The sequence below is a fragment of the Mesoplodon densirostris genome, chromosome 1, assembly GCF_025265405.1.
Source record: "Mesoplodon densirostris isolate mMesDen1 chromosome 1, mMesDen1 primary haplotype, whole genome shotgun sequence".
NCBI classification, from domain to species: domain Eukaryota; kingdom Metazoa; phylum Chordata; class Mammalia; order Artiodactyla; family Ziphiidae; genus Mesoplodon; species Mesoplodon densirostris.
The window spans coordinates 104242529-104258498 of record NC_082661.1 but is presented as its reverse complement, the minus strand read 5'-3'; the positions used below and the strand labels follow the sequence as shown (position 1 = coordinate 104258498).

Here is a 15970-nt window from a genome sequence, read left to right as displayed (position 1 = left end):
GCAAGGCTCCCCGGGCTGGGATTTCATTATCACGGGGGGGATTAAGTAGTCACGGAGCCATGTGATTGATCCTTACCACTTGACTTTATGCTTTACATTATTATTATCATCGCAGTCAGAGACCTGTTAAATGAAATGTTACAGCCGATCCAGAAATTGTAGAGAAATGAGCCTGCTGCCTTCAGGGTTAGGTCTGGAGTGTGGTAGTTCGCGTCTCTCTCCGTTTCTCTCTCTCTTTTATTTTTATTTTTTTTATTATTATTTTTTTTTGCGGTATGCGGGCCTCTCACTGTTGTGGCCTCTCCCGTCGTGGAGCACAGGCTCCGGACGCGCAGGCCCAGCGGCCATGGCTCACGGGTCCAGCCGCTCCGCAGCGTGTGGGATCTTCCTGGACCGGGGCACGAACCCGTGTCCCCTGCATCGGCAGGCGGACTCTCAACCACTGCGCCACCAGGGAAGCCCTTCTTTTTTTAAAACAGACTTTATTTCCTAGAGCAGTTTTCAGTTTATAGAAAAATTGAGCAGAAAGTAAGGAGTTCCCATATACACCCCACCCCAAATCCCCAGTTTCCCCTGTTCACATCTGCCTGTTAACATTGTTGTAATGTTTGTGTGTGCTCCATTTGTTACAACTGTTGAACCAGTTTTGATATATTATTATTAACTAGAGTGCACAGTTTACATCAGGGGTCGCCCTTGGTGTTGAGTGTTCTCTGGGTTTGGACCAATGTATAATGACGTGTATTCACCCCTGTGTTCCACCTACTCATTCCTCCCTCCCCACCCCTCACAACCACTGATCTTTTACTGTCTCTGTGGTTTTGCCTTTTTGATGACGTCATAGGCTTGGGGTCACGCGGTGTGCAGCCTTTTCAGACTGGCTTCTGTCACTTAGTAGCATGCATCTGAGGTGCCTTCAGATAGCTTCATAGCTCATGTCTTGATAGTTCTTGATGTAATGAGGTCTGGCCAGGACTGCCCCATCCCTGTCTAGGGGCCCACTCCTGTCCTGTCCTGCCACGTGAGGGTCCCGATCCCTCCTTGTTGCAGTCACGTACCAGCTGGGCCGCCGCTCCTGGCCCCAGTCCACTCGCTGGGCGGCAGCAGCAGTGACCACAGCACTTGCTCTGCCGGCTGCTGTGAGCACCAGTCCCCTCTGCAGAGCACCCAATCGGGCAGCTGCAGGAGGTTCGAGGAATAAGTCCATCCTGAGGGGTAAGAAGGCCCACACCTCAAATCCACAGGATTCTCAGGCTGTGATCCCAGGGCCAAGGGGGCAGATGCGGGCTGGAGGGAACACCTGCGCGGGTGGTACCTGCACAGACAGGCCCCTTCTATGCAGTGTCTACTTCCCACCACCAGGGGGCAGCACCCTGCTCTCTCACCCTGCCACCAGAGGCCCCAGGAGGTTTTGGAGGATGCTCCAGGCGGGCAGAGTTGGTGCTCCCATAAAAACGATCCTCTTAAAACAGCTTTCACCCCAAATCAAACAGTATTTCCAGTAACCAGGAAACTGGTGATGTCAGGCTTTGTATCCTTGAAAATGACAATGGCTATTGTGTATTGAGCATTTATGGTCTGCCGGACCCTGGGCTGCTTGCTAGACAAACATTTCTGCCCATGGTCCTAGCATCCCCTGGGATAGATGCTGTGAGCAGAGGGCGGATGGCAGATGGACAGACGGCTGGGAATTCCAGGTTACTGCATGTAGGAGGTGAAGCTGGGCTGCACCCGGCCGTCTGCCCCCAGGACTCTGACACCGATTCCCCCCCCACCACGTGGGTGGTGGGTAGGCCTTGCCTGGCTATTCATGGAGACATGAGGCACATTGTCCTTTGTATGCCTAATGGATGAAAAGATAATAGTGTTGAAGATCTTTGTGGCCACGCCCTCAAATCTTGATTTAGCCTCAGTGTGGACAGGGTGACTCAGGACCCCATCAGCCCCATGTGAGCCCTGGGCAGCCCCAGGGCCTTGCACAGCCATGAGCCAGCTCTGCCTGAGGTTTCAAACTTCAAGTTCAATGGCTCGTTCCGCACAGGGAGTCTTAAATTCTAGCCCTTGCTCTCTGCCCCCTTACACCAATTTTAGTAAGTATTGGATGAGGCAGTTTCTGTGATTATCATATGTTGACACTTAAACCAAGTGGAAATGTCGGCACAGCTCCCAGGACGGCAGACAGAACTCTGGGGCCCTCGCTGGGCTCTGCACTGTCCAGTTTGCCGTTTGTTCCTGACACCCTTGGAAACGCAGGCAGGCCTTGACACTGGGCCTGGGGTACTAAGGGCGACACCAAATGATTTTTTTGTGCCCGTCGTCTCCTTTCTGGCACCTGCTTCTCCAGGCTGTGTGGCTTTTGTCCCCAGGCAGCTGGCACCTGCTTCTCCAGGCTGTGTGGCTTTTGTCCCCAGGCAGCTGGCACCTGCTACCCTTGGGGTCTTCAGAGCCTCTTCCTGGAAGGACTGATGTCCCCAGCGTGGCCCAGGCCCTCCTCCACGGTCAAACTCCCCACCGTGGGCGGGACCCAGAGGAGGGAGCCCTGTGCTGAAGAACCGGGGCTCCCGGGACGGGACGGGGTCTGGTGGGCCTTGGGGGCAGGCTGGAAACTGGATGGAGAAATGTCCTCCTCTGTCTGACATCCACCTCCTCCATTTTTACAAGAATGAGGAGACCTTCTGGGGCTGATACTCAATCAGTGCTGGTGTTTAGCGATTTCGTAAATGTGTGTGTGTGTGTGTGCATGTCTGTCTCTCTGTGTGTGTCTATGTGTATTTGTGTGTCTGTGTATGTATCTGTATGTCTGTGTCTGTGTGTATGTCTGTCTATGTGGGTGCATATGTATAGTTGTGTCTCTGTGTATGTATATGTATTTGTGTGTCTGTGTGTGTATGTATGTGTATTTGTGTCTGTGTGTGTATATCTGTGTGTCTGTGAAAGTGTATCTGTGTGTATACATGTGTGTATGTGTGTGTCTCATGTGTATGTATGTGTATCTGTGTGTGTATGTGTATGTATGCCTATGTGTATCTGTGTGCCTGTGTGTCTCTTTGTGTATGTGTATGTATGTATGTGTGTCTCTGTGTGTATGTATGTGTCTCTGTGTGTATGTACGTGTATATCTGTGTCTCTTCATGTGTATCGTGTGTGTGTGTGTATGAATACGCTTAACTCTCCAATGAAGCATGGTGTATCTGGGGCATCCCAGGTGGCGGGTGTCTCTGGGCCCGCACCACCTCCCCTGGGCCCCCCTATGGCTCCAGCGGTGTACAGGTGGGCGGTGCACCTGGGCCTGCGGGCTCCCCGCCTCAGGTGCCTGCGGGTCCCTGGTTCTTTCAGCCTCTGCTGAAGCCTCAGAACTCATTCAGCCCAGGAAACGGAGACAGGAGTTGTAGCTTTGAGGCAACCCTCACCGGGGGGACGGGAGCAGGAGCAGTGCCCCGGCCCCCTTCCTTCTGAGGGACGCCCTGGAGGGGCTCCGAGGGAGTGTCCAGCTCCACAGCATGCCATCATTGCCCCCACTCCTTCCTGCCATCCGGGGTCCCCTAGGTACACCACCTGTCCCCTTCCCTTGCCTCAGCCTCAGGTCGGTGACCCCAGACCAAGACGGGAGCGTAGGACTAGATGTGGATCTAAGCGGAGACCCGCACTTGCGAAAGGCAAAGGCTGCTTGCTCAGAGCTGGCTGGGCGGGGGGTCAACCTTTGTCACTGTGCCTAGCAGAGACTCAGAGGCAGGCAGAGGGGTGGGAGAGCTTCCCAGTGGAGGAAAGGGGGCTCAGGGGCCTCTGATGGGGGCTGGGGGGCTACTACAGGGGGTGTCCCAGGTGACTGGCTAGAGGCAGGCTGCGCCTTCTTGGGCTGGTCCTGAGTTGGGGGTGGATCGGGCTGATGGGGCCCCGTCGTGGGCTGTGCTCTCTGCCTGCGGCTCTACCGCCTCCTTGGGCTAGGACAGAGCTGGTCCCCAGCCCCTAGGCATCCCCCGACCACAGCTCTGCTGCTTGGCTTGCAGCTGGTGCTCACCTGGCTGCCACCACTGCTGGGCCGGAGCTCCCCAAAGCACAGACCCGCCGTGGGCCCCAGCATCCCTCACGCCGGCCTCTGCGGGCACTTTTGGAGGATGTGGGTGATGGCCCTGCCCAGACCTCAGGAGCCCCACAGTCGGGCCCTTTGACCGTCCACCCTGACCTGTCCCTCTGGGGGTCTCCAGTGCCTCCTCAGCCATCCTAGGTCATGGCTGGCTCTAAAGGGGACAGTGGCAATATTCAGGTCACTGTCCCCAGGGCACAGAGGGCATTCAAAGCGAGCTCACAGGAGGATGTGGTTATTGCACTCTCAGAAGAGAGGACCTGGGTCCCTGGCCGCAGAAGGACTGGCCAGCTCACCAGGCCCCTGAGGGCCACGGTCGTGCCAGGTCAAGGCCGCAGGGGTTCGGCTGCCCTTTGGGAGGTGGGCACACAGAGGTAGGGGACAGGACCGCTGTCGGGGTCTCACATTACCCGACCTCCGCTGGTCGCCCGAAGCCCCCTGGGTTGTGCTGGGAGATGCGTTGGGCCCCGAGTCCTTGCACGGTCGCTGGTTTGCTCACCAGTGCCCTGCATGTCCCACTTTCTAACACAGTGCCTTTTCCCCACAGTGTCGGAGACCCAGGCTGCCCACAGTGCCCCGGAGAAGCCGGCCAGTACGGCGATCCTGTGTAACACCTGCGGGAACGTGTGCAGAGGGGAGGTGCTGCGGGTGCAGGGCAAGTACTTCCACATCCAGTGCTTCGTCTGCAAAGGTGAGCGCCGACCCACCTCCGCGATGGGGCCAGGCACGGCCCTGCCGTGTGGCCAAGCCCGCCTCCCAGCTGCCACGCTGGGCCTCAGAAACTCGTTAGATCTGGGATGCTGGAAAAACTGATCCCAAACCTTCATACGACAACGTGGTCTTGTCAGCATGGCCCATGTCCCTTATGGGGATGACGGGGGCATCTGCCCAAGGGGGAGGGTCAGAGGATGAGGTCCAGGTCCCGGGCAGTGTCCTCGGATGGCTGTAGCCATGTCCGTGATCCACTGGCCAGAGCAAAGTGGCCACTTGGGCCCCATAGCCACACAGTAAATGGCCGTCACTGGTGGCGTGAACTCAGCACCGCAGGGTGCACAGGACCTAAGCTGGGCCACGAACCTCGGGCACCCCTGCACCCTTCCAGAGCGGGACTGAGAATGTTACTGTTCACTCCAAATGAACATGGCTTTTTCTATGATTATAAAAAATAACATGACTATCACTAAATTCAGATAATACCAAAAAGATAAGAAGAAAGTAAAACAAATCACATGAAATCCCTCTATCTGAGCCGGGCTTTGCTCGGAGCATCCTTCCAGCCTGCCCTTTCTCCCTTCGCTCAAGTTAGTGCATATTCTGTCGTGTACAGTGGGGTTTCGTGTATTTGCATTTAGTTTCATGAGAATAAATGAAAAGTAGCATTTTGGGGAAGGGATGGGCAGATCAAACCAATTTGACACAGTGTCCAAACCCAAAGAACTTGCAGTTTTAAAGAAAGAATTCTTTTAATGGCCCCGCAAACCCCTCCTTACCTCTGGACAGCAAGCGGTGTCATCACAGCCTGCTTTCCTGTGGGTTTGAAACGACGTCCAGAGATGCACAGACATTCGCACGTGGGCCTTGACGGGCCACGGTGGCAGTGAGCCCCTGGGCTTTATGGGCAAAGATGGGAAATACACCACGTGTAAGATAATCCAGTGCTGTGGCTTTTTTCAGCACCACGGGGCCCATTAACTGCCTGAGTGCCCTCAGCCCACCACGGTCTCAGGAGGCCCTACTGTGCACCAGGCCCTGCTTTGGAAAGCGCTAAGTAGGAAGGCGTGAGATTTAGCTTTGACAGGTGAGGTCTGGTGAGGAGATAAATCTACCAGCTTGCCGGGAATAGTTGGGTGTTAGTGGTAGAAGTCGAGTGCTGGGAAGGTGGCCCACCGGGAGGGATCTGGGAACTTCCAGAGAAGGCTTCACAGAGGAGGTGGCGTTTCGGCTCTAAGTTCAGCCAAAGAAAGAAGAGGAGAGCTGGGCCGTCGGAGGCGGCCAGGCCTGTGCCCGCGGTGTGGGGTGCAGTGTGGAAGGTTCAGCGGGGCCAAAGGAGGGGGTCTGGACCTCAGGGGCTGCCAGGGAGCCTGCTGGTCCTGCCAAGGAGGCTTCCTTCTCTCACCTTCTCTCGCCCTTCTCTTACCTCTGCTGAGCGCTTCCTGTGAGCTCAGTGCTTTCCATGTGTTTTCTTCCAAAGTCCTCCAGTATTGGGGGGGCTGAGGCGTTGTCTCCACTTAAAGATGAGGAAGCAAGGGTGACGTGTGACTCGCCTGGTTGTCACCTGTGGGAGCAGCTGGTGAGAGTCAGGGGAGCCCTTCCCATGAGCCTCAGCTCTGCCCCAGACCCAGCGTGGAGGGACGGGGTGCAGGGCCCCCAGCAGGGTCTGCATCCCAGTGAGGAGGGGGCGGACCAAAATCCACTCACCCACAGATTCTTTCTGTGCCAGGTGCCATGTCAGCCTGCAGGCATAGCGGGGCCCCTGCCCTCAGTAGGTGGCATGTCTGCTTCACCTGCTGAAGGGTGACGGGGAGTATCTGAGATTTCCTGCAAACTTTTAAGAAGTTGTGTTTTTTGAAGCTTGAGGATTGCATAGTCTTAGGTTGATCTTTTATCCAGGCTGTCATGAAAATGCAAAGTCTGTGAATCATTGAGGGTGCTCTTGGATGAATAAAAAAGAAGACCCAACTTATAGTGTCTTAAGTTACATGGATATTTATCATCTTAAGAGAAATTCTGGAGGTAGCCTCCTCACCCCCAGAGCTGGTTAATTTAACAGCTCAAAAAAGTCATCAAAGACTAAGTTCTTCTTCCACTCCCCCCGCAACTCCCCGCCCCCATCTTGTACATGTCAGCAGTGCCTTTCCTCATGGGCTTGAGATGGCTGCTGTAGCTCCAAACATCACATCCTCACAGGTTGACACCCAGCCCTGGGGAAGAAGTTGGGCAGGGGTGTGCACAGGCAAAGGGGCCCTCCCCCTGCATGATTACTCTGATTGGGTAATCAGGGTAATCTCCCTTCGATCAGGGAGGAGAACCTTTTCCCTGGAAGCCCACACAGGCTTCCTGTGTGACTCGCTGGCTAGAACTAGGTCACACATCCACTCCACCGGCAAAGAGTAATGGGAGGATGGGGACTGACTGACTCTAGCCATGTTCATCCCTGGGTGGGTGTGTTGCCAGGCCAACCGAAGCAGGATCTGTTAGCCCAGAAGACAACTGTGTCTAATTCTGATCCAAGAGATCCCGATGTGTTGGGTTCCCGCCACCCAGGGACTGGCTTGATGTGCCTTGGTTTACGTAAACCTGAAAATCTGTGAAAGAAATCACATAATTCTCCAGACCATCTTGGCTGCCTCAAGCTTGGGCTTTGATGCCAGAAGGTCTGGGTTCAATTCCTACCTCTTCTACCCCCAGCTCATGTGGATCTTAGACATGTTTCTTAGCCTCAGTTTCCATTCAACAACCCGATTAGGCACATACTCTGTGCTGGGAAGTGTTCTGGGTGCTTGGGATGCATCCATGAACAAAACAGACATCCTTGTCCTAGTGGAGATCACATTCTAGGGCAGGGAGACAGACAATAAGCACTAGATAGAATAAACAAGCAAATTTCATCATATGCTGAAAGTGAAGTGCTAGGAAGGGGAAGACAAAGAGCAAGATAAAGACAGGGCTGGGATTGCTGGGGAGTTACTATTTTAAATTGGGTAATCAGGGCAGGCTTCGTGGAGGAGGTGACCTTTGCTTGAAGACTTGAAGGAGGTGAGGGAAGAGCATTGCAGCCAGAGAGAGCAGCCAGTGCAGTGACACTGAAGCAGGGAAGTGTGCCTGGCAGGTTCCGAGACAGCACGAGGCCTGTGTGTCTGGAGTAGCGTGAGGAGGGGGAGTGGGGGAAGGCTGGGGGAAAGGGGGTCCTCGTGAGGACCTGGGCTCGGACACCACGGGAGAAAGAACACAGGAGGATCCTGTCCATTTTAGTTTCATGGACCACTGGGTGCTGTGCTGATGAGGGGAGGCCAGGGCAGGGTGGGGAGAAGGGCCTGGACCCCAGCCTGAGACCATGGCAGCTTGGACGAGAGTGTGAGGGGGCATCTGCTTCTGGATTGTCTTGAAATCCAGCCAGCTCTAGTTTCACGATACAAAATGGGAATCTGTGTAAGACAAAAACATAGCGAACATCCAGCACATAGTACATCCTCAAGAAAAAATGAAATCTGTTACCATTGCTACAACTGAAATTTGCACAGAAAAACAAATCTGGTTCTCTTAACCTTTTATGTGTAGTGGAGTTCTGCGCTTTTAGAACTTTTGTGGCAGGGGGGCCGCACCACGCAGCATACAGGATCTTACTTCCCCCGAGCAGGGATTGAACCGGCGCCCCCTGCAGCGGAAGCGCAGAGTCTTAACCACTTGACTGCCAGGGAAGTCCCTAGAACATTTGTTTTCAACCAGGATCTTTTGTAGCCCTGGTCGTGGTGCCTTGAAAACAAGGGCCCCGATTCTGAAATGATGAAAAGATGAGGCCACAACCATGTGTGACCTCAGGAAAGCAGGCCTTTTCTGATCTGTGTGGCAGCAGGACTGAGCACGCTCATGATTTCAGAAAGAGCGAAGGAAACAGGAGGGACGGAAGCCTCGTGTGTGTGTGTGTGTGTGTGTGTGTGTGTGTGTGTGTGTGTGTGTGTGTTGGGGGAAGAGGCCACCAGCTCTGCCTGTAACTTGGTAACAGCAGGTGGGGGTGTCCACAAGGACATAACCCCATGGGGACCATGAAGAGCCACACCCAGAGCTGGTCTTAGCAACTGGGGGTGACAAGGGAATGGGGCAAAACAATTGCGTTCCAGGGACATTTATGGAAACAGGATCACATGGCAGAATTGTGGAAAGTCACGGCAGGAAGGCATCTCCGGTGATGTGGGCCTGTTATTTCCAGATGGAGCATCTGAGGCAGAGGTTAGGTTAGGACCTGAGCTGGCAGTGACCACGCTGCCCTGAGCCAGCTCCCTCCAACTCACAGGAACGCCCTGGGGTTCTCGGTCTGCTTTGTGTTTTAACATCAATCACTCTCTCCTGTTCCCATCCACCAGTACAAGAGCATCCCTCAGGTGACCACCCCAGGGGAATTGCCGTCCGTATTTGGGTAGAGAGCCTTCCAATCTTTTCCTTTGTAAGAGTCTTTTCAATTTGAAGTCCTGTTGTATATTTACTTTTGTGTCCCGATTTATTCTCTTTAAGGGACTGTGTAAGCCCTCTCCCTATCATACATCCTTCAACATCAATTTCAGTATATACCCAGATTCCTTCAGATGCCTGGCCTGCAGCAAACTTAGCCATTCCTCAGCTGTTAAACGTTTACATCAATTCCAGCCCAGCACTGGACTAATCAGTTTCCTACGCCTCATCTCACTGATTTATTGTGACAACCATGAGCGATCAGTATGGTTAACCCTTTGGTACAGATGAGGACTCTGAGATTCAGAGAGGTTAAGTAACTTGCCCCAGGTCACACAGCCAGGAAGCAGCAGGAGGAAGCATTCATGCCCAGGCTGCCTGTCTCTAAAGCCCAGCTTTTATTTACTACATTATACTGTAGTGATGCTGCAGCCAACACCATGCAAGAAAGCTTCTGTGGACGTTCATGGTCAGTTCCTTGGGATAGAGTCCCAGAGAGAGACGACTGGGTCAAAGGGTAGGAGCGGTTTTCACATTCCTTTGAGTCGATGCCAAACGGTATTCCAGAAAGTGGTACAGATTGTCTTCCCACCATGGCCCGCCCCCTCCCGACCGTTTCTCAGAAATGACCACAGTGACCGCCAAAGATGGGGGGCGGGCTGCTCCGGGTCACCCACAGCTGCTCGGTGCCGTTCATTGGGTCTCGGCTGCTTGGATAGACAGATGGAATTTAAGGAGAATATATTGTCTTGATTAAGATGTTAAAAATTATTAACGAATTTGGACTCTTTATTTTTAGCAGGCAGAGGTCTGGGTTTACTGTCTGGCCCTGACCTTAGTGGACCCAGGCAGCTACAATCCAGTCAGTAGCAGAGATGACTGGGGCGGGGCAGGGAGGACGTGGCATTGGCCGGGCCTGGCTCTCGGGGCAGGAAAGCTGCTTTAATTCAGTCTCCTGGTGCCTCCGTGATGTAGATGCAGGTTATAGTGGGGCACTGTATCCCTCTTCACATTTTTCTCCTTCGAGGAACAGTCAAGACCGTCATATCTTTAAGAAGATTAGAAAATGAGCCCTGGAGCTCGCACGCCACTAGAGAGAAGCCTGCGCACCTCAACGAAGATCCTGTGTGCCGCAACTAAGACCCGACGCAGCCAAAAATGAATTAAATAAATAAATAAATAGATAATAAATCTTTAAAAAAAGAAAAGAAAGAAAATGAGCCAAGTACCAGAGCCAGGGGTGTCCGTGAACCAGCCCATCACTCAAGGGCTGAATTGTTATAGGCTGCGTTTACTGAAAAAGACACTAATTCTCCTACAGAGGCCTCGGGGAGCCTATTCTTCCCGAGTCGGGGTACATCTGCTTGGCCTACGCTGTGGTGCAAGATTTTCTTTTTTTAAATAAATGTATTTATTTTGGCTGCGTTGGGTCTTTGTTGCTGCACGCAGGCTTTCTTCAGTTGCGTTGAGCGGGGCCTACTCTTCCTTGCGGTGCGCGGGCTTCTCATTGCGGTGGCTTCTCTTGTTGTGGAGCACGGGCTCTAGGCGCACGGGCTTCAGTAGTTGTGGCTCATGGGCTCTAGAGTGCAGGCTCAGTAGTTGTGGTGCACGGGCTTAGTTGTCCACGGCATGTGGGATCTTCTCGGACCAGGGCTCGAACCCGTGTCCCCTGCATTGGCAGGCGGATTCTTAACCACTGCACCACCAGGGAAGCCCTGTGGTACAAGATTGAACAAAGGGTTTTCACTCTCGGGCTGGGTGAGAGAAGGATTTAGAGCTGGGCACCGGCTTCGGGCCTCCTTGGGTGAGTGATGTCAGTAAAACGATGGCCTGGATGGTGGCCCCGCACGACTTGGGACTTATGTCACACTAGCATAGGATGTGCCTCTGTGCTGCCCTTCTCACCTCTGAGTAGGCCTAGATGAGGACTTGGGGGCCCAGAGAGATCAGGGACTTGCCCAGGGGCACATAGCATAGTGCACGAGTGGAGCCTGCATCCCCCAGGCAGCCCTGGAGTCTGGGCTTTCAGCTGCTCAGCTTTATGTCCGAAGAGCCAACAGCTCCTTGGCGATGTGGAAGGAAGGATTTCCAACCACTCTGGTGGCTGTAACCGGGGAACAGCACGTGCAGCCCTGTGGCCCAGGCGAGGGGACAGGGACACCCGGGAGAGGCCCACCGCCTCGCCCTGTGTAGGGGTGGGAGCTGAGCTGAGTGGGTCCCACCTGGCAGAGCCATCCGGAGCCTCCAGGTCCCGGGTCGTGTGCACTGACCGGTGCATGAGCTGAAAGGGCACTGCTGACCAGACCAAGCAGACCTGACCCCCGGGGACCCCAAGACCCTTGGAGATTCAGACTCCCACAGATGCTCTTCCCAAACTGACCAGCCTGAGAAGCCACCTGCAGTGGAGGAAGGCTGCTCGGCTGCCCTCGCCTTCCGATCCCCCAGGGCACCAACCAAGGTGGAGTTTAAAAGTCGGGGCTCCCTTGACCAGACACCAGGAACTCCCCTCGACCACCACCATCCGTGTCATCAAGAGCTGCACTGTGAAAAGCTTGTCCTCTATCCACGTAATAATAATTTACCAAAATTTACAACATATGTGTTGTTTTGATAGCTTTATACTGGTAGCTGTCATAACAATCCTATCCAGAATAAGCTATTAAATATTTAGAGCCTTGTGACCATAAGAAATTCCTAATAAATCAATTTCCACGTAGACTGAGGGATTTTTGTTGCAGAGAACCATAGGCGCTTTCCATCTCTAGAACACGTCACATGTGCATGCAGCTCTGTGGGGAAAGAGATGAAAATAGGCTTTCCTAGCAAAAGAGGAACAAGGTGAAATGCCTGCTTTTACTCAGAGCCTGTCTTTGGGTTTTTTAAACAGAGGTCGGTGGTCTTGCTTTGGCATCTACGATCTGCTAGTTAAATTTAAAGATGCCAATACTTAGAGTTCACCAGAAAGTACGTCCTCTGCAATCAGTTAAAGTTTTGATGAAAATTTTTAGGCGTTGATTCAAAGATGGGCTACATGGTATTTCAAGGCTCTGGCTAGGGGGCTGCAACCCCCAAAACTCCGCCCTGACGGGCTGGCAGGCTGGGCCTCCGTAGGGAGGGGCTGGGGCCACCTGGGCGCGTAGGCTGCTCCCTCTGGAACCAAGCCCGGTTCCCATGTGCCCTGGGGCCTGTCCTGAGGGCAGGCACTCCATCCTCCGCCTGGCACGGTCCCCCAGGTCCTCCCTGGGGCAGGAGGTATATTAGGGGTCAGTGCGAGTGTGCCCGGCCTTTCTCCCTTTTGCAGGGGGTCTGATCTCGTCCATGTTGGGGGAGGCGGGTGGAGGGGGGTCAGGAAGCCTCACTGTGGTCAGGGGATCCTCCCACCCAGAACAGGGCCTAGCACGCAGTAGGTGCTCAGGTGTGAACCGCCTCCCCCATCTGTTATTTTCCTGCTGAGAACAGCCCACCTGGAGGAGCGGGGTTTTGGGGGGGCTCATGGGGCATCAGCACTGCATCCCTGGTGGGCTCAGGAGGCGAGGAGGCACTGGGCTGGCCCCTCAGCACAGCCTGCTTCTCATCCTGGGTCCGTGCCCCTTTCTAGAAGCCTCCACAAGAAAAGCCACTCATCTCCAGGCTGAGGGGCCGGAGCTGGAGTCTGTGCTTCGGGGCTGGCCCCCCGAGGGTTCAGCGAGCCACCCTGAGTTCGCACCGAGGCCTGTGTGTAGTGAGGGATACGCCTGGGGCCCGTTGGGACTGGGGAGCTGGTGGTCACCTGCTACCTCGGCCCCTCCCGTGTGTCCCCAGAATGCGGCTGTGACTTGGCCGAGGGCGGCTTCTTCGTGCGGCAGGGCGAGTACATCTGCACCCAGGACTACCAGAGACTGTACGGAACCCGCTGCTTCAGCTGCGACCAGTTCATCGAGGGGGAGGTGGTGTCGGCGCTGGGCAAGACCTACCACCCCGGCTGCTTCGTGTGCGCCGTCTGCCGGTGAGTGCGGGACCTGCAACCACTCCTCCCCAGCCCTCCTCCCTCCTTCTCCCTCCTCCCACCTCTCTCCTCCCTCCTCTCTCCTCCCTCCTCCCACCCTCCTCCCTCCCTCCCTCCTCCCTCCCTCCTCCCTCCCTCCCTCTTCACTCCTCCATCCATCCTCCCTCCCTCCCTCCCTCCTCTCTCCTCCCTCCTCCGTCCTCCCTCCCTCCCTCCTTCCCTCCCTCCCATTGTCTCATATGGCCGGGAGGGAGGTGGGACCCAGCCAAGGGATGGCAGGTGGACCCTGGCCCTGCTCCGAGGCACACCTTGCAGGCCCCCACCCCTTGCCCGCAGCACAGGACCAAGCCCTCTTTCTGGGATGCAGAGGCCCGTGGGTTCTGAGGCTGCCAGCACGAGGCCTCTGACGGCTTCTGGGGAGGTGCTTTCCCCCCGCCTGTGCCTTCTCGGCCCTCCCCCACCAGCCCTCTCCCATCCGCAGCCTCCACCTTGTCTCCTCTCACACTGGTGCCTGCAGTGTCCACACTTTGGCCTCTCCGTGCCCACCCACTGCCGCTCCCCTCTCCTCCACTGTCCTGGCACATCCCACCTGCGCACCCCGCCTCTCTCTACCCAAGTCCCTGATCTATAGGTAGCACTGGCGCCCAACCCACCAGGCACACGAGCCCCAAGCATGGGCGTCTTCCCAGGTCCCCCCCCATGAACTTCCAAAATCTGCCCAGCCACTGCCTTACTCAGACCCAGAACTCACCTGCCTGCAGTCCTGCCAAGGCCTCCACACTGGGGTCCCTGTTTTCCTTCTGCCTGTCACTCCTCCGCGCCACCCCCCTGGCCTCCACGAGAAAGTCTGAGCCTCCCAGCCTGGCTGAGAGGAGCTTCACAGTCTGTTCCAGTCCCTTCATTCCTTTGTTCATTCATTCCTTCGTTCGTCCAGGCTTTTCTAAGCACCTACGTGGGCCAGGCCCCAGGCTGGCTCTGGTGACTTGGAGCTGCATTAGCCCAGACCCTACGGGTGCAGCATCTGGGGACACAGCAGTGCAGCAAGAGCTGCCTCCCCCCAGCCTCCCTTGGGAAAGCAGCCCCCTCCCTCTCCCTCCTCGCGGCCCCCCTGCATCCTGGGCCCTACAACCCTTCTCTAGCACTGTGTCCCGGAGCTGCTTGACGGGAGCACCACGTGGGCAGGGACTGGATCTGACTCCTCCTGCCGCCTGGCACGGAGCAGGTGTCCAGTGAATGGCCGCTAGAGACAGAATGAGATCCTCAGCCCCGGCAGCAAGGCTACACCTGCTCCCCTCTCTGCCCTGCACCTCTGGGGCTTAGGGGCAGCAGCAGGCAGCCCTCCCACGTGGACATCCTGCCTCCCCCCTCCCTCCCTCCCTCCCACCCACCACAGCCCCAGACACATTGCTCCCAGGGGGAATGTTCTGTCTAGAAAACAAAGAATGAAACCCCCAGAGTTTATTCTCTGTCTGTTCTCTCTGTCTCACCACACCCAGTTGAAAGGGGACTTGTTGAGTGTTGTTACCGCTGTTTTCTGTAGTTGTGGCACGTGCTCTAGGCGGAAAGGGAAGCTTTTGTTGGGGGTGGGGGTGGGAGGAGGTGCTGGGCCAGGAAGGAGCAATGACAAGGGACATTTCTAACGGAAGAGTCACTGTGTGTCATTGCAGTGTGCGTGGGTCAAGGTTCCCCCAAGGATAATCTGCATGTTTGATTTCTGTGCACGTAGCTTAGAGACAAGGGGTGACATAAACACAGTGGGTTTGAAAGATCACCTCTGTAATCCTATATTTTAAAAATAATAGCTGACAGCTCTGTCGTGCTGGAGTCACTGGGCCTGGACTTATCCACCCACTATAAAAAACTAGAAAACTGGAAAAAATATACAAAACAACTGTTTTGGGATACTGGGGCACAGGCAGCTCAGGACTAACAGAAGGAAGACGAATGAAGGGACCCCTGTGACCACCCAGCTTTCTGCCTGGAAGCTGTTTCTCAAACCAGAGGACAAGAAGGGAACCAAGTAGGGCATGGCATCCTCCCCAAGTTAAGAGACAGTGATGTGAGAGGCAGAACAGCATAGCAGAGGGGAGAGAGCTATGCACAACGAGACATCAGGAGAGCTGCATAGAGGTGCCTTTGACTCTTGGACTAAATACGGAGCCATGTAGACAGGAAATTTCACAAGGTTGGGCAAAAAATGACCAGGTTGCCGTAAGCTAATCATTCCCAGGGCTGGGAGACATTCAAGTTCTGGCCAGGTGGAGATCCTTGTGGAACACCCAGGCATGCAGTGGGGACACCAAAAGCATCATGCCTTATTAGTGGAACTGAAATTGCCCTAGAGTGAAGGCATAAACCTGCTCAAAGTTCAAGAACAAGCCTCAAAGAGATCACGCTGGTCTGCAAGTGAGCTAACTGCCTGCCAAAGTAAAGTATAACACTCTTTGTAGAAAGAGAAGAAAACCCAGCCCTCAACAACATAAAATTGACAATGTCCAACACCCATCAAATGTGACTGGTCATAAGAAGAAGCTGGAAAACGTGACCCAGGGCCGGAAGAAAAATCAGTCAATAGCAACAGACCCAGAAAAGAGATCAATGGTGAAACTAGCAGACGATGACTTTAAAACAGCTGATGTAAATATATTTAAATATTCAGAGGAAAACATGAACATAAGTAGGAGCATTATAGAAGACATGAAAAGAAACCAAATGGAAATTATAGAAATGAAAAT

The 15970-nt window shown here is 54.6% G+C and overlaps 1 protein-coding gene across 1 annotated transcript in view; it reads left to right on the top strand.

The window, feature by feature from the left end:
• The first annotated feature begins 1665 nt into the window (after positions 1–1665).
• The window catches only part of ABLIM2 (actin binding LIM protein family member 2), a 115035-nt gene continuing 100730 nt past the window's right edge, over positions 1666–15970 (top strand). Inside the window, exons 1-6 of the mRNA XM_060096575.1 lie at positions 1666–1785; positions 2412–2581; positions 3578–3656; positions 4008–4155; positions 4632–4775; positions 13052–13235. Coding sequence (XP_059952558.1) covers positions 1666–1785; positions 2412–2581; positions 3578–3656; positions 4008–4155; positions 4632–4775; positions 13052–13235 — 845 coding nt within the window. The remainder of the gene's footprint in view (positions 1786–2411; positions 2582–3577; positions 3657–4007; positions 4156–4631; positions 4776–13051; positions 13236–15970) is intronic.